The sequence below is a fragment of the Phalacrocorax carbo genome, chromosome 5, assembly GCF_963921805.1.
Source record: "Phalacrocorax carbo chromosome 5, bPhaCar2.1, whole genome shotgun sequence".
Lineage (NCBI taxonomy): Eukaryota > Metazoa > Chordata > Aves > Suliformes > Phalacrocoracidae > Phalacrocorax > Phalacrocorax carbo.
The window spans coordinates 50,773,904-50,797,218 of NC_087517.1; the positions used below are offsets into that span (position 1 = coordinate 50,773,904).

Genomic DNA, 23,315 nt, shown 5'->3' on the forward strand with positions numbered 1-23,315 from the left:
TTGTCAGGGAACTTCCCTCATAATAGAGAGCAAAATGCATCATGAAAAATGAAAAGGAAGACTTTACAAAAATTAATAGCTTCCCCTCCAGACTCCAGAGAGGACAGAGAAAACAGAGCTACTGTTTGCACAATTGTTATGGGTTAATCCCGGTGGGCAGCTCAGCCCCACCCAGCTCCCCACTCACTCCCCACAGTGGTATTGGGGAGAGAATGAGAAGGGTAAAAGTGAGAAAACTTGTAGGTTGAGATAAAGACAGTTTAATAGGTAAAGCAAAAACTGTATGCACAAGCAAAGCAACATAATGGATTCATTCACTTCTTCCCATGGCAGGCAGGTGTTCAGCCATCTCCAGGAAAGCAGGGCTCCATCATCATGCATAACAGTGACTTGGGAAGTCAAATGCCATCACTCCAAACGTCCCCCCTTCCTCCTTCTTTATCCCAGCTTTTATTGCTGAGCATGATGCTGTATGGTATGGAATATCCCTTTGGTCAGTTGGAGTCATCTGTCCCAGTCATGATCCATCCTGTCTTCTTGTGGAACCCCAGCCTACTCACTGGCAGGGTGGGAAACAGAGAAGCTTTCACACTGCGCAAGCACTGTTCAGCATTAGCTAAAAAATCCCTGTGTTATCAACACTGTTTTGGTCACAGATCCAAAACATAGCACCATATGTGCTGCTATGAAGAAAATTAACTCCATCCTAGCCAAAACCAGTACAGCAATTCTAGTAAAACAGATCAAAAAAACTAGTGATGCCCAGGCCAAGTGAAATCGCTGCAATGGAGTTGCATAATGAGTAAAATCCTGCATCTTTTACTGAAGTATTTTATCCATATACTGCAGCAAAGCATTACACATTTAATGAGAAATAAAAATAAAACTGGAAAATAATTTTTTAAACCTTGGGGTATGCAACTTCCAAAAGCTGCATGAATCTGGACTAATCCTTACATTGTGTAGCTCTGAGTGCCCTTGCTGAAATTAAAAAATATACAATAAAACAGAACACATAAATAAAAAAGACCTAGTTAATCCTACTTATTACAGCTCCATAGCCATAGAACCAAGCTAGTAAAAACTTGGGAGGGCGAGGTATGGAGTATTTGAGCTTTCACTCAAAAAGTTTTCTGGTATCAGCCATGGATGATAGGTTTAAAAATTATGACAAATTAATTTTAGTTCATATACAATTGACTTACTTGGTACCATGATATCAGAAAATGATGTGCAATGAGAGTAAGATCCTTTGGGAATGCAACACTAACAGGCAGAGGGAATTTAGGAAGTCAGAGTGATTACTTACAGGGAAATACATCCACTTCTAAGAAAAAAGATGAGGCTTCTGACATTCTTTTAAAAGGCCTGTAGCAATAGCTGTATGCCAGCAACACTGAATACAGCAGAAAGACATATTATATAGTTTCCAGAAACATAACAGAAACAGGCTGCTGAACACTGTTTACAGAACAGCTCAGTCTTGGAAGGATGCATACAGATAGCTGTTGTATGAGAGACTGGGATAAGGGTTTAATCACAATTAGCTAAAAAGATCTACAACAAACCTCTAGACTTGCTTGAATGTGGTTAAGCTGAACCACATGGTCAAGTCAAAGAGGGAAGGAAAAAGCAGGGAGAGTTATCCAACATTTTGAGACTGCACCTCCACCCAGCAGAGCAAATCAAACCAGCTCCATGAAAGCAGAACAGGATGGAAAGACCCTGGCTCCATTTGCCTGGAAATATTCACATTAAGTGGTGCAAATCATACCAAAGGTGCACCAGAGCTGTAGGCAGAAACAGATACATTTATGTCATTCAATGTGCACCAAAGAAAGCTCGAATGAGGAGCATGAGGAAGGCGAAGTTGCACAAAGGACATGACATGCAGCTATCACCTGAAGACTCTGCCTTGCAAGGTAAGAAAGGTTCAAATGGTTTACTGTTGGAGACACAACACCATCTATCAATACATTTGTCCTTCTTAGAACACTTCAAACTACTACTAGCCCAACAACAGAACTCACTAAATCCTAGGAAGCGAACCTCAGGAGGGAAGGAGCACCTTCTTAAAAGGAGCCCCTACAGACACACAAAAGACTCATGAATCAAAATTTTTCTGTTCATAAAGACGATAAATGTGATCCTTAAACAAAGAAAAAAAAAAAAAAAACACCTCAGGATAGCCCTAAGTCAGCAAAAGAAGCCTGAAAGAAGGTCCCCAAGCTTTTAAAATTTCCACATTTCTGCTCTGCTTTCTAAACTCGCCACCACCTGTCCATCAAACCAAACTTTGCTTTCCTGAAAATATGCATAAAACACACATAATTTTTACTTTGGTCTTAAGAGTTTGATTATTTGCATCAGAAAGCATCTAAAGCAAGAAACTGAAGAGTAACTAAAGCAGGCTTACAATTTTATGACTGCACAAATAAAGAGCTAATTAGGTAGAATTACACACCGCTTTTAAATGACTGCATCCAAACCTTTGTTCCTTTCTCAAACATTCATGCCATTCCTCAAGCAGGTTAGAGAAGACTTTGCAACAACAACAGAAAAAAAATTAAAACTAAAAAACCCCACAAATTAAAAAAGCCACCTGGTCTAAGAAGTAAAGCTCCATTTTGAAACATGAAATTTCAAAAGTCAGTCATTCCTGGATGTTACGAGGTACTAAGAGTTAGGCCACCCTCCACAGGCACTTCAGACTAGAACCATCGGATTCTGATGGGCATTATAAACTGTGACTTCATTATCTTCTACACAGGCAAAATTGGGTTCAGATACCTATCTTAAATCATGTATTTAGACACATCCACCAAGACAGTAGTGGTCCAACACAACTTAAGTAATTCCAAAGATCACAGCTTGAATGCTCACTTTGCTAAGAGTACATGGTCAGGTGCAATTGATTTAATCTCCAAACTTATGACCCCTTGTTGATATGCAAACTTCAAGCGAGTCCAGAGCATTTTCACAGCCAACAGAGGAAAACAGACTTAATATCACATCTCTGGAGGGAAGCAACACAAAATAACTGCACAAAACAAATACACATTCCCACAGTGGAACTTATGCTTGATGCCAGTTGTAATCTATCTATATATTTAATATCCATTACTAGTGATGAATATCTACTGTAAAGCTAATTATTTTATTCAGAGCAACTGTTTAGAACCAGAGAAAAAGCAAGAATAAATCAACACCGAAAGCCAAAACTCCAGAATAATTTATTTTAACACAGACACAATACTTAAGGCTTCAGCATATTAATAGTTTTATGTTTAGAAAAAGTGTAAAAATCCAGAGTTTTGGAGTTTCAATGCATACAGACATAGCCCACAGTAAAGCAAACAGTGGCACAACCTGTCTTTGAATTCGTATTTTCTTAACTACCTAGGCCTATTACCATTCAACACTTTTCAAAAAGAGCTACAGAGCTCTCATACCTGAACATTACCAATATATGTATTCTTTAATATCCAAGACAGCTGAAATTGCCTAAGAGCCTCAGGGCTTTTCTGCACACGAATACTTTCTGACAGAGATACACAGTAACATTATAGAGTTATATTTGCACTAGTAAACTCCCCATATGGACACATATTTTGAGAACAGAACACTTTTTCCTCTTGCAGACAAATCCCCAGCAGCATTTGTGTAATTCACTTACAAGCCTAATGTCAAAGAAGCCGATATGCCCAAATGACTTTGTACTTTTGCACAAGCAAATAGGGAACAAAATGGACAGGTGGTCAATGCTGTGGCATCCATAGTTCCTGATACAACTTTACTACAAAGGACTCGTGCAGAGAACAAAAGGTCAGTTCCTCGCAACCAAGGAGTTAATATAAAGGGAAAAGAGAAGTACATGGATATGGCATAAGGCAGACAGAACAACAAAAGATGTGGAGCTTGGGAAAGAAACAATCCATAAAACTGAACCAAAAGGCCACATTCTAATGCAAAACCAGATTTCCTGTTCCCATCCCACTTTTTTGCCCTCCTTTGAAAGAACACCCTTGACAGATTGTCTGGCCTGACAATGGAAAGGTGAAAGCACAGTATAAGCAGTCCCTCCTGCTTGTGCTATCCACCAAAACGGCAAAAGCAGGCTGACCTTCATTCCCACTGCCAGAAACATGAGGTCAATATGAATGTCTAAAAAGGTTTTCCTGAGCATTCAGCAATGTTTTTATAAAAGCTGTGAAAGGGAAACTTTCCAAAGCTGGAAGGAGGAAGCAGAAAGGTCTTTCAGCAGCTGCAAGAACTACCTTATAAGCCTTTCAATTGCAGCAGGATGAGCTAATAAAGCTGGCCCTTAAACCCTGAAGGTTCAGTGTTCAAACTCTGCTTCAAGTTGACAAATGAAAGGAATCTATTATGCTTGCTTTAGTACTCAGAGGAATCAAGCCACATCAGAAAATTACTACACTCTTTTGACTAGACTCGTTGAAAACACATTGGAGACAGGCAGGGTGTCTTTTAGTCTCTTAGCAGAACGTTCTCCAAAACTTTGCCTCCTAGTGTCCTACTGCCGTATCAGGGTTAATTGCCTGGTTTTGTAAGATGTATTTTTAAAAGAGGTGTCCTGATCAATGATAAAACCAGCTTTCAAAGTATACCACTAGACTCGTTCAACTTATGGACACAAAATATGCATGTAGTTATACTTTTCAATTAGAGCATATACTCCAGCTATTATTCTCTAAACAGCTTTCTACTGGTAATACACAAGCCTCTACTTCTCAGTGACATGGAACAGCCACCTAGAACATTATTTTCTCTAGATCAATTATCTCAGGTGGCAAACTTTATTAACCTCTTCACACAAAGCCTTGCCTCACTTTTAAAAATTAAACATGATGTCTAAAAAGCACAAACCACGCCCAGGAAGAAAAAATTCCCAGTGCAATTGTCTCATAAATCCTTCCCACAGAGCAGCCCAAAGGGAAACAGAGGGATGATTAATCTTCAGAACCAGAAAAATTATATTTTTAGTTTAAATCTTAATTTTTAATTTTTCTGTACAGATTATCTCATTATAAAACCAACTGAAGCAGCAGCAGCTCACCGGGTTATCTCTAAAATAGTACATGGGCACAGGCACATGGCCTTAAACAAATTTTTCGCACATCTTCACGTAGAACACGTCTCAAGCATATTGCTAACTTTGAGATGCAGCTGGAAGGCAACAACTCGGCCACCACTACTGCGTTATTGACCACTACTGGTCAATTCTTCTGTAATGGGCTCCACATACCACTTCACTCCTATAGAGAACCGGCAACATAAAATAGAGTCAAAAGACACAAAATACAGTCAAATTTTTCTGATTTCTGATGCAAGGGATTACTTTAGTTCATAAAAATCACCATCTTTGGTGGCTTGGCAGGAAATTTGAGTGCAAAATTTCTGCTGTCTTCATCAGGACAAGCGTGACGTTTCAATGTGTCAGGCAGTTCCTCCCAACTCACTTCTTCAAGACTCAACTTTTAGCAGCAAGCCCAAACCAAGTCAACACTGTCACTGTAGAAAAGGCAAGCTCCTACCTGATTTGCATGTCCTGCCATCGTCTTCTAGCTGCACACCAGTGGGACAGGCACAGCTGTAGAAGGGGTCTCTTGGAGACAGCAGGCACAGATGGGAGCAACCACCGTTGTTTTCTTCACAGGGAGTGTGAACTTCAAGAAATGAAACAGATTTATTTTCATTTTTCTAGAACCTCTAAAGCCCTCTTTTCTCCCTGAGGAAGAAATTCTAGGTCCCAAATGACTGGTATAGTGCTACAAGACAGAGGAACCACAAAATAAAGTGATTGATTCCTCCCTCCCCAACACCTTACTTCTGGGGGCACCTAAACTGAGATGCATGCAAAAGCTGATTTTGAAAGAACTGACAGCTCAGCACATTCTCACCATACAGCTCTTTCAACATTTCTAAAGTTGAACATAGCTAAGAGCTTTGGACATCAGTTACTTTGTGGATGCCAGGTCTGCTAAGCATCACAAAATGAAAAACAGGGGTTGAAGGGTGGTGATTGTGGGGTGGTGACTAGTGCTATGAAAAAAGGGAAAACATAACAATTTGTACAATTCCTACATTACAGTAGTGATGCATGTTGAAAATATCTTTTCCTACTGCAAAAGTTTCACAGCAAGGCATATCCCTGAATCTCCAGGAAATCCAGAGAAGCAACATATAAAGTCAGCAATTTTGAAAACATTTTAAAAAAAATATGGCGGGGGACACGCACATGGGGACAGGGATGGTCACAACAACTGCATGCACCTATCTCATTTACATGGGAAAAAAAATGGCAGCAAGAGATGAAACTGTAACCATAAATAATTATGAAGAGTACTGCCAGCTACTAAAAAAATTATCGCAAGTTGTGCAAGACCTCTCCAAAAAACAATCACACTTTGAATAAGCAGCTGGATTGTTTTCATATAAAACCACAAAATTTCCGGCTAATTTGGCTCATGTTACTTCCCCTGACAGTCATGAAGGGAAGAAAAAGGGAGAGGAGGGAATCCAAGCTTCATCTTAATGAAGTCAATGGCATCTGAGCTATTTTCAGCATATGCTATTTCCCTATGTGGCATATTTTCTTTGTGACTGACGCAAAAATACTACAATCCAAGGCTGGGACATTCCCTGAGCTAAAAGCAATGACAAGAATTCGGCATAGACATACTCTTATCTGGAGCTGTGAGATACACCAGGGTCCTGTGCATATCTGACAGCCTCAAAGAAAAAAACTTGCACATATTCCATCACCACGATCATCAATTCCTTTTGCTTACTTGCAAGCCTGTTTACTGACATCCTATAAACTTTACTGGAATAACAAATGTTATCTTTAGGGAAGCAGACTTTACAGTTGGCATAAATAAAGAAGCCAATCCAAAAGGCAAGAGTATCTCCTCTAGGCAAGAGATTATTCTTCCCATAGCTACTCAATTTTATACATTTCCACGCCATTGTTTTTAAGTCCCATCCTCAAATCCTAAAAAAAACCACCTAGGCAAACCGTGACATGCAATCACATGCAGATAAAAAACACATACAGCCTCATTCAATTCTCAGCTCTCTACACCTGCCTTCCTTTGAAGAAGCATCATACATAAAGAAGAGGCACGTATATGTTTCACATAAAGACTCAGAACTACATCCCTTCCATACTGAAACATTCATAAATTATGTTACATACTGCAGATTAACATGATCAAGTCTGAACTACAAAAAGGACACTTAGAAGTACAACATGAGTGGACAGTGAGGTGGGTAGAGAACTGGCTCAACAACAGGACTCAGAGGGTCGTAATCAATGGGGCAGAGTCTGGATGGAGGCCTGTCACTAGCGGTGTTCCCCAGGGGTCTCTGCTGGGTCCAGTCCTGTTCAACATATTCATCGGTGACCTGGACAAAGGCACAGAGTGTAACCTCAGCAAGTTTGCTGATGATACCAAGCTGGGAGGAGTGGCTGATACACCAGAAGGCTGTGCTGCCATCCAGCAAGACCTGGACAGGTTGGAGAGCTGGGGCGCAGGGAACCTGATGAAATTCAACAAGAGCAAGCGCAAGGTCCTGCACCTGGGGAGGAACAACCCCATGCACCAGTACAGGTTTTGGGGCTGAACTCCTGGAAAGCGGCTCTGCTGAGAAGGACCTGGGAGTGCTGGTAGACAACAAGCTGACCATGAGCCAGCAACGTGCCCTTGTGGCCAAGAAGGCCAATGGTATCCTAGGGTGCATTAAAAGGAGTGGGGCCAGCAGATCGAGAGAGGTTATCCTCCCCCTCTACTCTGCCCTAGTGAGACCACATTTGGAGTACTGTGTCCAGTTTTGGGCCCCCCAGTTTATGAAGGACAGGGAACTGCTTGAGCAAGTCCCGCAGAGAGCTACCAAGATGATCAGGGGACTGGAGCATCTCCCTTATGAAGAAAGGCTGAGAAAGGCTTGGGTTTGTTCAGCCTGGAGAAGAGAAGACTGAGGGGAGATTTCATCAATACCTATAAATATCTAAAGGGTGGGTGTCAGGACTAGACTCTTTTCAGTAGTGCTCAATGACAGGACAAGGGGCAATGGGCACAAGTTGGCGCACAGGAAATTCCATCTAAACATGAGAAAAAACTTCTTTCCTGTGAGGGTGACAGAGCAGTGACACAGGCTGCCCAGGGAGGCTGTGGAGTCTCCTTCCCTGGAGACGTTCAAAACCCACCTGAACATGTTCCTGTGCCCCCTGCTCTAGGTGTCCCTGCTCAATAGTGGGGTTGGACGCGATGATCTCCAGCGGTCCCTTCCAACCCCTACCATTCTGTGATTATCTTACATCATCAAATACAACTTAAACCTACATATTTTGCTGTAATCCTAATTGTTTAAAAGTAATGATAAGCATTTTTTCACTTTTCTTTAAAATAATGGTGTTAAAACGATGTCAGGTGCGTCTTAATATCATATTTGAGAATATATTCATATGTATGAATATATTATATCTTTCATATATATTAGTATATATTCTCATTCAGATATTCCAAATCAAAAGATGTCACTGAAGTACTGCACTGCATTTTGTATTCTTTTACCAACGGGGATGATGAGTGAGCTTATACCAATTCAGGCTAGAATTTTCAGAGAGAAGTACAGGATTTGGGTACCTATACCTTTAGCAACCAATCCCCTGACAAGCGTTCAAAACCTTAAAACTGCACACTATTTCTATGATTAACTTTTTCCTGATAGATAAGTAACAGTCATGCAAACAGTTTCAAGGAAAAGTAAAACATACAGTAAGGCTGCCGGTCTGGACTTAAGACCTGGATGTCCATCGGTGAATATAAGGCAGACAATATTTCTCTCCTTTTCTCTCCCGTCCTTTTGTTACAGGCATGAATAGAGCGCGTTTGCCAGTCCGTCCAGTACAAAGTGTCCCCAGACAATGTCAGTGCAAACGGATGTGTAAGACTACCTTCAACAACTTTTTGTCTAGATGAAAGAAAGAGCAAGGATTAACCACATTGCTTCCACTTGTTACCACACAGAAAAAAAAAAAAATCTGGCTTTGTAAAAACTCATATAGGAATCATCTTATTTTAATAAATTCACTGGACCAGGAGATTCAACTGATGATAAAAATGATAATCAGGCTGAAAAATGTAAAGCAAGACTTTGCCCTTTCATAGCAATAAGGACACAAATATACTGGGTTTCATAGTGACATAGTGTCCGACTCAGCTCCACACTGACCTCTGAAATGCCACACTGAACTTCCTGAACAGCGCTGTGCCAATACCCACACCCAACTGCCTTTTGGAGGAAACATGGGTCTGAAGAGAGCTTCTCCAATTAAATCGTTTCTTTATTTGTCCCCCTCTGCAATATAGGACATCTTTGCCCAGGACTTTAGTTGCATTCAGTCCTTTCTTGTAGCAGGAAGAGGAAGAAATGACCCAAGAGTCTCTTCAATAAAATTACCCCTCTTAACTTGGTCAGCAGCAGAAACAAATATTTTTCAGATTATCTTTTTAAATGTAGAGCAAGGGTCAGTTATATTTTTTCTAAGACTAAATATTTGTAATCAATACAAATCAGAAACATTTCAGATGTTTTTTCAATTACACGTCTTCTGGGGACACATGTATTTGCACATTGGTTATCAGCTGAACTGAAAGCCACAAAACACATGACATTTCCAACATGTTTTCTAAACTCACAAGATTCCTGAATTTATACATATTGCAATATATTTGTGTAATTTATATTCAGTAGTTTTAGAGGCATTTACTTAGTCAGTAAAAACATACTTGAAAATTGCTCAAAGAAACATGAACTCAGTTTTCACAAACTTCATGCATTTTATATATGTGCAAACACAAAGGCATACACACACCTTCCAAACCAGTGTTCTGACACAGCAAACCAGTATTCAAAATTTTCATCATAGAACTTTAGGAAAGCTGAAGTCTCAGCATCATCCTGAAGGAAAGTGAGGAACATATTTTTCTTATGCCTATATTCAGATCTGCATTCAAATCATTTCCATTGAAGAGATAAAGAAAAAACAAAAAACAGCTAACGTTCAGCAGGGAAAGGATTCTGTTTCATTGGGAGGAGCATAGGTACCATTTGCATTTTCCAGACTGGGGTGAATATAAAAAGCAACCCCAAAATTCTTCATATGTATTCATACATGGACAAGTTTAAAACAGACTGGCACATGCAAACAAGTATTTGCATATTCATGTACCAAGCAGGTAATGTGGGAAAAACAAAATTATTATAACTATTCTTTCTGTTCTAGAGATAAAACTGAAACTGCTCCAAAATTTATGTCCTTCAAATTATGACTACTTCTCTCACTATAAAACATGACAGAATACATAGAAATATTGATTTCACTTTCTCTTTCCAGTCTCAGCTTTTCTGTTGCTTCTTTACTAGTAACAGCAGTGGCTGTATTCTAGTATCATAGCAGCTGTTTTCCTCTATATATTGCCCCTTTTTCCATCATTCTTAGATATCAAGTCTCTCCTTCTCCTGTAATTACACCCCTTGAAACAGTTCCAGCCAATGTGCTTGCAACCTGAAGCTTGCTAAGATGTAACAGGCAGATTGCTCCAGTAACATTAACCCACCATGCAGAATGCAGATTTCCTTTTTATTTAAATTCTGCAGTGATTCTGGGATGGGATGGGAGGACTAGAAGCGTTTGAAACACCATAAGATTTCTTCATTGACAAGTCTGGGTGAAACTTATTTTGCTTTGTGTTTAAGGAACAAAAGCGACCTCCAAAGTTATTATCTAGTTTGAATGGTTATTGAAATCTACCTTGACACCAGAACCCTAAGAGTCCCAACTTCAGACGTCTGTTTCAACACTGATCATTGGAAGGGAAAAAAGAATAAATAAAAATGTCATTTTAGAAGAGTTAAAATTGAGATCAACATTCATGGCATTTTATTAATATCCATAACATTTTAAGAAGGTAGTTTTATCATATGGTAACAATATAAAATACACACAACTAAATGACATCAAGCTATTATATTGGACAATGCCTAAAAGTTAGACGCAAGGAATTTCCAGAATGCATCCTGCATAGGAATATCCTGACATCAAGAGTGAATTTACACCCTCCAGCAGTTGAGTGAAATATGTAAGAAGTGTACACCAATGAGCTAATTTCTTTTTAATGCAAAATACATTAATCTTTCCCAAAATACTGTTTCATTTATGGTTCAATAGAAAACCGCTTGGGAGGTGGTGGACATGCACTAACCTATCACAAAGTAACTTGGGCAGATTGCTGGAATTAGTCTATTCAAAGGCTTGCTCCCATTCAGGTGACCTTTCTCTACCTTAAAATGAGCAAAATAAATTTTACTTACCAATTACAACTGTAAGTTTTTACACATACATGCAAGTAAAGTCTATACAAATTGTATGTGCATGATAACTGCAGAATCATCCTGGAAACCTTACCCTCTGCCACTCAACCCCAAATCAGAGCAATATATTTGTTATATTATATGAAAATCTCTCTTAGATTTTGAATTTTGAGAGAGCAATTTCTCTCTGACTATGAACCTGCACCCAGCCTTTGAGCTACCACTCCCTTCCATAAAGGCCTTTTCCCTTGCCTATACTTCTGACTGTCAGTCAGCACTTGTCACTTACTACAAAGCCACAATTTTCTAGCTCTTACATAGTGCTCTCAAAGGAACTTAAGAGTGTTTTATAAAGGATGTCAATTTTGTTATTCCTCTTTTACGACTGTGAAAATCAGGCACAGAATGCACCTCAGTAAAAAAATTGAAAAACACCATGGAAAATGCAGTGGGTTTTTGGGGGGAGGTATATTATTCTATTACACAGATACGCGTAAAATAAAACTCCTCCGACTTTTTACCAAACTGATTTCATAACACATTTAAAATGTTATGAAATCATGAAAATAAAAATGTCACTCTAAACTGTCTGAAGACTAGACCAGAATATAATGACTTGCCTCCTTGGCAGGATATTTCACTGGCAGATGACACTCACCCTTCAGGACCAACATCATCTGCCCACTGAACACTGCATAGAATTGAAGATGCAATCTCAAATGTCACCTGCCCTGTCTGAAGCGTCACCTCTTTGTCTCTACAAAAGCCAAAACTAAACAGCACACTTGGACAGGAGCCACCAACCAAAACATTCATACTGTACTTTCTATCAAGCTTTAGGAAAATCTGCTTCCTGCTTACTCGCAGTCTGAAGTTGAGACCAGTGTGTCTCAATATATATTTCCTGTTGAAAAAAAAAATACAGTAATGATACTGTAAAATCCCAGTCATCAGTTAAATATTGGATTGCATCTCCAACTATTTTCAAGACAAATATGAGCCTAAAAATGAAAAATCCTGCTGTACAAGACAGTTATAAACAGTCTATAGTGAAATACTGATAAAAATAGCCTTACTTTAAAACCAGTTTTATAGGATGTGAGGCTATTTTACTTTTTGCAAGGCTATTAGCAATTGCATTTAAAAAACAATAAGGTATTGGAACTATTCTAGATCACTGAAAAAAAAAAGCGCCCCAGTTCAAAATGAATGCAGGAGGTGAGAAATAACTTACACCGTATTAGTGATTAAAGGAAACTTACCTAAAGGAACCATCCAGATTTGCCCTATGAATGAAACTCAGTTTTGCATCAGCCCAGTAAAGTTTCTGCTCATCAAGATCTATCGTGAGTCCATTTGGCCAATAAATATCTGAATCGACAATTATTTTTCGTGTGCTGCTGTCCATTCCTGCCCGTTCTATTCTGGGTGTTTCACCCCAGTCAGTCCAATACATGTATCTGAAAAAGAAAGCAGAGAAGCATTCAAATTAAATCACAAGACATGCTGGTTAGCCTTAGGAACAGAAGGGATATCAGCTCTTCGCAAAGCCCCGAAGTGTAAATACACAGAGTGGTGTATATAGACAAATGTATACCCCCAAAACTGTAACATACTTATTAACGTAAATCAAACCACAGTTCCAGAAAGTGCAAATAAGTCCTTCATGAGAGCATCTCTCACAAGCACTGCTTCTGCATAATGTACTACCGTTCTCTTTCAATGTTGGGCAGCACCTGATTGTCGTAAGCATTTACAACTGAGTACCATTCTGAGTGGCCAGTTATTATAATTTAATGTCCTAAATCACATTCTGAAGCAACTCATTACATACCTAAGCAGGCAACGACCACAGCTGAACTTCCTTTTGCAAGTCTGTTTGCAGAATAGAATAAAATCAAGTGCCCTGAAGCTTGTTTCTGTCAATAAATAAAACATGAATCCGTGCAAACTTAGAATGACAATAGTTTGAATTTTGGGGTGGGTTGTTGTTTTTCCCCTCCCATCCATATCCCAGTTTCCCTGTCACTCCACCTATGGGCAATTTAAGTCGCCTGAATAGAGACATTAACAGCACTTATGAATTGGAAAGGACTGGATCAAAATGTGGTATATCGCACAATATCTGCATGAAAAGTTGAGACTGTCAGTTAGAAAAGAAACAGTCTGATCAGAAGAGGACAGTCAGCTTCCAGCTGGTAGATACGTAATATATCCAGGTTGCAAATTTGGCATGCCAGGGTTGCAAACACAATGCAGCCTATCCCTTGCACAGCTACCTCAGCACAGTCAGAGAAATTATACTGCTTTTTCAATGTCAATACAGCCATTTCTGGTGTGGTCTGTGTCAGGAAGCCTTTGTCCTGAGTGAGCCCTCAAACAAAATTAAGGGTCTGTGCACTGGATTCTCCAGCACTCGAAGTTCGTCATGCTGAATTAGATCAACAGCAGTGCCAGGTGGGCACCAGCTGGGTAAGTGCACTAAGCTACACCTATGCTAAGTCTTGCTACCACTGGAGCTCCAGAAAAGCACGGTAAAGAGGCATCTATTAAGTCTTGCAGAGCCCATGCTTAGCCAGACTTTTCATAACCTAGATTACCCCAGACCCTCAGATCCCCTGAAGAAGACAGCACTGGCTATGCAACCACACTAGGAACCACAAAGGAAGTAAATGAACGTGCACTGTGAACACATAGTTTCATGATTTCTTTTATTAAGGAGAATGCCATCCACTTTGGGAACAACATGGGGACTACATTTGTAATTTCCATCATGTTCCTCAGCAGGTTGTTCTCCCCTTCGCAACAGAAGATGCTCCTGTAAACTGCAGTAGTTCTGTAGCTGTCCACATGCAGCTGGGGCCGTCATTCCAGCCAAGGAGGAAAAGGCAGCTGTACAGTTATCCATGGCATATGTCCCTCACAACTCACTCAGGCTTAAAATGCTCTCATCTCCATGTATATACTGCACCCCAGTTCAGCTGTCCCTCCAGTTCCAGAGCAGTCACAGCACCTATTAGACCATTCTGATAATAGCAGCATATCATTAGCATGTTTATCCCACTGAAGAGAGGAACATAGATAAAAGTATAGATAGACAGACAGATAGAAATTACTTACTTGTATCACAATACACAAACACTTGAGAGTGGGAGGGTAAAACAAGGAGTTTTCAAATTGAAATGGTAAAGCTTCCACGCAGATGAGTCCTAAGGCTTCTGAGATATCTCACCTCAGAGTGGCTGCAGCAGACTCGTGTCCCCAGATGCCTTCCCCAAAACATCTCAGCTCAAGCAGCCAGGATAGACTGACTGCTCCTGAAGAAGTAGCAGCAATAGCTGAGCTGCCCCAGTTCACAGGACAACCTATGAATGTAAATTGCCACTCATTTTGGTTTTCCTTAACAAGTCAGGCTGTAATTTGTGGCAGCTCAAACTATGTGGGGAAGCAGCTATTGACAAACAACGGAAGCAGAGAAAAGCAGACATAAAAGAAACTGTCTATGCAACCAGCTGGTGAATCAGACTGTGAAACTGATCCGGCCAAATCATCATTTTTGGTCAGGTCAAATCAGTCTTCTGATCCAGCTCACCTGCACTAGCTTGAAGTAGTCAAAGGACACCGTGAGCCACCTCTACAGGAATGAAGGTGGAAAAAGGGTAGACTGTTGAATTAAGAAAAGCCTGGCTATTAAAGGTGACTTTGGGCTATATCATATGGCTATGACAGTCCCATACTTATTCATATATTGAAATGTATAAATGCAGACTAAAAAGGAGCTTAGACCAAAATCAGAAATCCCATGACAGTTATTTAAAAGCAAAAACAAAGGAGACAAACCTAGCTAAGTCAAATTAAAGCTTAAAAGCAGGTTAAAATAAAAAGAATGAAAAAATATCCAAAGATTACCCTTGAGCAAAATTCCTCTCCCCAAGTCTCCCATTAAAATTGCAGCCTGACCTGAAGCTCAATGCATTCAGATGAAGAAAAGGGAAAAAAAAAAAGTCTGTAAGCCAAAGGGCCTTCATGGCTTTTCTATATTAAAGGAGCTCCAGCTCAAGGGCCTCTCCCCCTCAAAAAAACTGTTGCTTAATTTCATAGGTGATGTGTGTTTATCCTTGGCCACACAGAGACTACCAGACAAAAGCAGTACTTTCAACTTCACATATTAATTTGCCACAGGAAAATTACAACATCCCTACGTTTTAGCTCATTAACAGGTACCAAGCTCAATCCTCACCAATGCCTGTGTCATTCAAAGGTCTAAAACTACACAGTATTAGCAAAGTAACTGTACCACAAAGGAAGGCCAGGAGGATGAAGATGCATTTACACAGCATGTAGCACAATCTGAATACAGGCAGCACTCTTTCAAAGCACTTTTCTCCCAGCTGGACTTTTTTAATGCAACACATAAAAGATTATTATTACCCTGTCGCCACCTCATCCTGATTGTAAAAAAGCTTTTTTCTTTTTGAACATGCTCAATTGTCCACATTTCTTATTGACCTCAACAAAAACCAAACACTTTGAAACAGTCTAGACATCACCAATATTACTGCAACAGCTGACTGTTCGGGACTGATTTTTGTGTTTTCCAAATATAACCTTTTTTTGCTAGTGTCCAGTACACTAACAATCCCTACCATTTTCATTTCACTATAACAAAATTGGATATTTAGCCCAGACAAGTTTTCAGGAAAATTCACTAGAATATGCAAAGAATCTGAGTCCAGTACTACCTGTGCTATTATATGCTCCCTATTTTGTAGGCCTGTTGAAAGGGTATACACTGAATAATAATGAAGAGCCTAACACACATATTTGGGTAGTTTTTTTGGTTTTTTGTTGTTGTTGTGTTTTTTTGTTGGTGGTGGTGGTATTTTTAGATGTAAATTACACAGTTTTAAATACCCCTGGGCCAGGGCATACCATAAAAACTGTAAGGACTTAAAATATCAAAACCAGTATTTGGTATCTTAGTCCACATGAGATCAATTAAGTTTTTAGGACTGAGATTTGGCATCCCAGGAGTTTTGTATCCCACGTGGTTTGCAACAGGTCAATAAAGGTGTAACAGCACTGAGGCTATAAAAGAAAATGAAAATATCAATTCCTAAATAGGTAATAATAAAAATAAGCCATTGTGAGCAAAATTCTCTGCTAAGCAGCTATCACAAATCAATACTTTTAAAAAAGCAACCAACCAGCACTAGATAAGCACTAAACAAAAAGCAGCCCTGGAACAAACTCTTGGGTTACTTTACTCAGTTCTTTAGAGATGCTTAAGTGTCTTCTCCCTTACTGGGTTTTAACCTTTAACTCCAGACTTTCAAGGCAAAAAGGAAGGGTGAGCAGGGGGGAGAAGAGATTAACATCTAACAACAATTTCACAACAGTTGCACCAATTCTGTCCCTCAGTTGAATTGCGTTTTGCTACACCAAAGAAACCACCAGGGAAAAAGCAGAGCGAAAGCCAAAGCTTCATCAGGGAGAAGATGTAAATGTATAATTCTTTCTGAACACACAACCACTAACATTCCATCCAGTCCATCATCCAGTAGCCAGAAGTACCAGACTCAACAGAGTTAATGAAATTCAGTTACTGCTCTATTAGTAAGCACAGTAGCTGCAAGCTTCACTACCAAGCTTTGTAGTCAGAAGGCATTAAACAACTGCAGTCAGCAAGTCACTGGGTTTTGGCACATACTTAATTACCACATTGAATCAATACTTCAGTACTATCAGAAGAATAGGACTGAAAGCCACCTTGCAAAAATAAACTCATTTTAAAGTTAGTAGACTGCACCCCAGCAGTCTTTTTTTTTTTTTTTTTTTTTTTTTTGGTCTGTCTGCTTAACTTATTTTAGAATTCCAGGTGCAGGAGCAAAAAAACAGGATGAAGACCATATTTGCCCTCAGTTTTAAAGCTGCAGGCCATTTCTTATTTCCTGGCGCTTCAACTCTCTTGTCATCATTTTCACAAAGATTAGAAATCACAGCCATGCCCTCAGAGAGCATCCGACCAGCCATCTGAGCTGGAAGGTATCACAGACATAATAAAAAGCGGCCAGTGCTGCCCAAATGCTTTTTCCACCTCCCAAAATGCAGTATGGTTGCCAAACCTTACATAACCTGCTTACACAAAAGGAGCCAGTTCTACAGATGATGTAAATCAGCACAAACTTCTCCAATTTCAACAATGTTCTCAAACTTATACAAGCCCAGGGCACAAAAGAGGAGTTTACCGGAAATTGCTATGAAGTTTAGATTCCTGCACATTTCAAACTTACTTCCCGCATCCCACCTTTAAAGTTACAAAGACTCAACTGCGAAATTAAATAGCACTAATTGTTTACAGAAGGTAAAAGAATAGCTATCTTGCATAGCATTAAGCTGCAAATTACTTACTCAAATTACCTCTTCTTCTTTTTTTCTGAACTTTAAGACCTGGATGTTTTTGACAAAAAAACCCATTACATCAAACCCCAAAATATGCCACAGCAGGTAATCATCACAACTAATCATGCGGTATTCAAAGCCAAGTATTTAAAGCAAAGCAAACAAAATCCCCAGGAACAACCCTTCTCCACTACAGTTTTCCTACGTCTTTTATTCTGACAGGTTTGTTCTTTTAAAATATATACATTCCACATACAGATATATGTATACAGTATTCTATTCGGCAACTAAGAACAAAGAGGAAAAACATAATTGCCTGCCAACTGATGGATGCTCAAATATTATCACAATGAAGTGTTTGTAAGGAAAGAGCACATCTTTCCCTGCTAACCCACACGGAAAGGAGTATGACACCCTAGTGATTTCTCAAAGGTAAACAAGCACACATTCAATACAGCTTCAACAGCCTGTTAAAAACTCAGGTTACATGACACCATGAAACTGAAGAATCCTCAGAGAGAGGGACTCAAGAAGATTTCCATACACATTAAGCTAGAGAAGGAGGGCAGCAGTAAGGAGATACTTGCAACACCACTCAGGGGGGTAGAAAGAGAATTTTCAACCTGGAATGCAGTACTACTGCAATTACCTCTGATACATTGAAAAAAAAGAAACTGCACTGGTAGGATTTTCGGGGGGGGGAAAAGAAACAAACAGGAGTTGCACGTGCTTTGTGTGTTATACACTTTCTCCTCTAAAAGAATGCCCAGCACATATGTATGCAAAGACTCTACAGAAAACAGAAAAACAACTTTAAGAAGATAAAATGAGCCCTCATAACTGCTTCTCATGGTCACTAGATAAAGTACAAGAGACAACACAATATAAATTTTTCTTCTCATACATTACTGAGGAGAGATGAAGAAATATTATATATATACGAAATGATTTCACATTGAAAGCACTTCACAAGCAACTCAGCATTATGCAACCCCACCACTCAAAGCAGAGTCAACCACAGCAGGTTACCTAGGACCTTGTCCAGCCAGATTCTGAGTGTCTGTAAGGTTGGAGACTCAACAACCTCTCTAGGCAACCTGTTCCAGTGATTCATTACCTTCCCAGTAGAGAAGTATTTTCTTTCCTTTAAATTCAACTTCCTCTGTTTCAGTTTGTGCCTATTGCCTCTAGTCCTTCCACTGGATATCACTGAGAAGAGGCTGGCTCCAGTGTCTTTACTCCTTCACATCACACATTTATACAGATTGATAAGATCCCCTGAGCCTTCTCTTTTCCAGGGTAAACAATCCCAACTCCATCAGCCCCGCCTTCTATGGTGGATGCTCCAATCTCTTAATCATCTTTGTGGCCCACAGTGGCATGTCCACATCCCTCTAGTGCTGAGGAACCCAGGACGGGATGCAGTACTCCAGGGGTGGCCTCACCAGCAGTGAGTAGAGGGGAAGGCTAACCTCCCTTGATCTGCTGGCAACACTCCTAATGAAGCCCAGGATGCTGTTGGCTTTCTTTGCAGCAAGGGCATATCGCTGGCTCATATTCAGTTCACTGACCCCAGGTACTCTTCTTTTTTCAAAAAATATTATTTATTTCAGGAAAAGGAAAAATATCCAAATCGTCCTATCAAAAGGTGTAGAATGAACTGTTGAACACACTCTCCATCAGCTTGTGAGATAGCTCCCACCCTCTGCTGTTTACAGGTAGACCCAGTCATGACTTAACCTCTGACTTACCTCTACCTAAAGCTAAGCCTAGATTTCTTCCTCTCTCCATAAGGAACATTTGATTAAAGCATGTCAGGACAGTCCAAGAAATTACGCCTACACATTGCACTGACTTAGTGGAGGACAGGGGTCCAGTGAAGATTGAACAACAGTAATTCAATTGTACAAGTAAGGTGTTGGTTGTTCTTTTACCCACAGATGCCACAACTGCCCTTAAACATTTATATATTTATATATTTATGCATTTTATATATTTCAGTGTGCTGATGCACTTTAACTTAATGTTTGGGCAAACAGTACACTGAAAAAACAGCCATTTTACATGGAAAAATTAGAAATGTGTTTTGAGTTAACACAAAGCCACCCATTCATGACAGACCAGCAGAATGAAGCCAGACCAGCCAAACACATCGTATGTGCCATGATTTCCACGCTGCCTCTGTGCAGCTATGAACTAGATCCATCAAGTCCTCTAACCAAAGAAAATCCCAGCTTCCACCATCTCTTTGGTCCCAGAGGCAAAGGTACACGACCAAAGCTACATTCCTGACTCCACCTGACAAACGAATGCAACACACGCTGGTACTGAGACAACGAAAGCCATCCTGTTGCTCCTTCTGTTCCCTTACAAAATGGTGTAGAAATCAAAAAGATAAGAATAAGATGACTCTCAAACTACGTAAGAAGACTAATTGTGTACAAGGCAAAGAAACCTCAGGCTCCAGGACTCAGGATATGAGGAATCACAGAACTTGTAGAAAAAGAAGGGGAAAAAAAAAAAAAAAAAAAAAAAAAAAAAGAGTGCTAACAGAGGAGTGAGTTCAATGGGTTATTAAGGAAGTCTACACATTTCCACCTCTTTCCCACTCATTTCCAGCCGGGAGGCAGGGGGAAGTAAAATACTTTTTTCTGCCATCTCTGAAACAAACAACTCTGCTCTCAAATGAAGCAAACGGGGTCTTTGAACAATTAATGCCCTGTAGTCATATCTATGAGCAGAAAAAAAGGGAGAAATATCCAAAGAGACCAATTAAACATTTATGGAAAGGCTGTCACCATCAAGGACGTCCATCTGAAAATTAGCGTAACTAACACTTCCCACAAGAACTTCAAGTTTCTCATGCATGAGACTATTTGCAGCTATTTGGTCACTCAACATATCAAAAGTTGTCCAACTCCCAGAAATTACAGGCATACCAAGATACTGGATATGACTTGTAACTAATTTTATGGTTGAGTACTTCCCTTACATTCTAAGAAAACAACTGTGTTACTCATACAGTCATTCTCATTGCAGTGTTTCAAAAAATTAACCAAAAGATTCAAAATAATTTTATACTTGAAATTAATTACTAAATAGAGACACACAGGATTTAAACTAATCTCTAGTTTTCAAGGCAGCAATAATCATGTTTCACTCAAAACCAGGGCATCTTCTGCATTTTAACTGAGTAGCCACGAGTGAAAGTAAGAGTTGCTAAACTGCATAATCTTCATCTATACCATGTTTGATGATTTTCTTCTCCAGTATTTGCAACAGTCACAAGTTTTTATTCAGTATTCCCCTTCCTCTCAACTATTCCCAAGGAGATAAGGTCAGGTGACACACTGTTAAAAATATTTCACCATTCACAAGTCATTTAAATCCAAATACTCAAAGCCTCAGCCTCCTGCAGCTCATGGAGATCAGGCATATGCATCCCAGTTATTTCAACACAGAAAACCAATGTGCTTAACCTTAAGTACATGACATACTGTTGTGTGGGATCAAGGTCCTGGTGAATCAGCAGTAAACACCACTGCAGTTTTATTTAAGTGCTGCTATAAACACAGTTGTGAATTATGTAAGAACAGCTATAGGTCTGGTTCATGGTTTTGCTGTGACACTGGGGAAACACTAGATTAACAACCAGGCATGTCTGAGGCTTTTAATTTTAGACTCTGAACTGAGAGCTTTCTAATCTTGATAGCTGACCCTCCTAAATCCATTTTTTAATATCCCACTTGTCATCCAATCCTTTCCTTCCTTCAGTGCCAAATATACCTTAGGTCAACGACAGTCATTGCTTGTATATTTCGGCTAATTTACCAGTGACAGTCATTGCTTGCAGATTTTTGCCAGTTTGCCATAAGCAACCTGAAGCAATGGTTAGATAGACTGGGCTATGGCACACACTTCCTTAACACTGTTCAGAACCCGAGTAGACTTGTTTTAACCTCTGAACTAATGCCCACTCCGCAGAATACCAAAACTGATGATTAATAGCTTTATCCTTTGTACGCAGTGATTTTTTTTTAATTGGTGTTTTCTAATTTTCATCTTATTTCCTTCCCCCAAAACCTCTGCTATTCTGAAAAGGGAACACTGCTCCATAAATGAAGTCTGCTTCTGTGCTTGTCTGCTGGCACTGCCACTGTCCAACAGACCCACACAAGACATTAGAAGAACTAAAATGAGGAAGAAAATGTAAAAAGATGTTTGCAGCTTTCCTTCAGCCTGTCAAACCAATTCAAAGGTCCCTGTTCTCCTCCTCCACGAACATAATTTCTGCAAACCCCACCAGAGTCAGCATGCCAACTCAGGTATGGCCAACTCAACAACCCCAGGGACTATACCAAGTGAAGACTGCTGTTACGCACACACAACAAAACCATCGCAAGACAGTATGGGTTTTTTGGAGGCAATCAATTTTTATTTTTCTTTAAAATAACCACTTCAAAGACACCTGATTCAGCTTTGTGCCTCAGCAAACAGAGGCAACAGAAAATTCTCAAGCAGTACTGTCTGCTGAATATGTCAAACCATAGAAAATACAGCCTAAACTTGAACAGTAAGCTTGCTCCAGAAGATACCGCAGCAGCCATCACAACTAGGAACAAATTCAAGATCTATATTAACAAAAGTATATGTTTCTAATACATTGTAGGCTTTAATCATGTGAACTAACTACTTCATTAGCACTTAGCAGTGAAAATCAGATATGAGAATTATGGATATGCTACAGCTTCTCTGAATTCGAGCCCTGTGTAACAGGTTGAAGGTAGCAAGCCTTCAGATTTAGATTTAGAGGTCCTAGGTTTAATGACCCTCATCAACGCATATTCTAGGCTGTTCAGATCTAAGACCTTCCCCACAGGACTGAGAATTAACTCTTTTTTTTCTTTTTTCTTTTTTTTTTTTTTTAAGCTATGCATTCACGCGTTCTTTTGAAAATTTCTTTCCAGGAAACTGACGCTTCCTTGCATTGACACACAATAAGGACTTGCTTCTGAAATGCATTCCTGCTTCTTCACACAATGTTTGTGGTATTTAAGTCCTTTTCGCTGTGTTGCACAGTTGAGCTATCTCTTTAGTTGGGCTTGAGTGAAATACTTACATATACTAACTTTTTTTTTGTTAGCAGTTGCTGTCCTGAAAACGCAAATACTTGTGCAAAAGCTGCAAACTCAAACTTAATAAAACACCACTACTGAATCCCCCATTAGTGGTCCATCTAGCAAAAATGTATATAAATGCTAATGTTCTCCAAAACAGTGCCATGCCTTTTAGCCTAATGTCTTCCATTACTTCCATCCAACTCAGCTCACATAATCTACACGAGGTCTGGGATCTGAATGTTCAGAACAAAATGTCAGTGAATTTGCAGAAAAATGTTTTATACTCTCCTCTCTCTGCTTAGTTTATCCTTAATTTCATGGAAGCAGAATAATTGGTTTATCACATACTCTGCCTCCTTTGATTCCTAGAATATATAATGGATCCAGCAACAA

The 23,315-nt window shown here is 39.6% G+C and overlaps 1 protein-coding gene across 1 annotated transcript in view; it reads right to left on the reverse strand.

Moving 5' to 3' along the window:
* The window catches only part of LOC104051187 (low-density lipoprotein receptor-related protein 5), a 167,138-nt gene that overhangs the window by 105,865 nt on the left and 37,958 nt on the right, over nt 1-23,315 (reverse strand). Inside the window, exons 3-5 of the mRNA XM_064452384.1 lie at nt 12,663-12,860; nt 8,801-8,997; nt 5,556-5,687 (exon numbers count right to left, since the gene is read on the reverse strand). Of these exons, the coding sequence (XP_064308454.1) occupies nt 5,556-5,687; nt 8,801-8,997; nt 12,663-12,860 (527 nt within the window). The remainder of the gene's footprint in view (nt 1-5,555; nt 5,688-8,800; nt 8,998-12,662; nt 12,861-23,315) is intronic.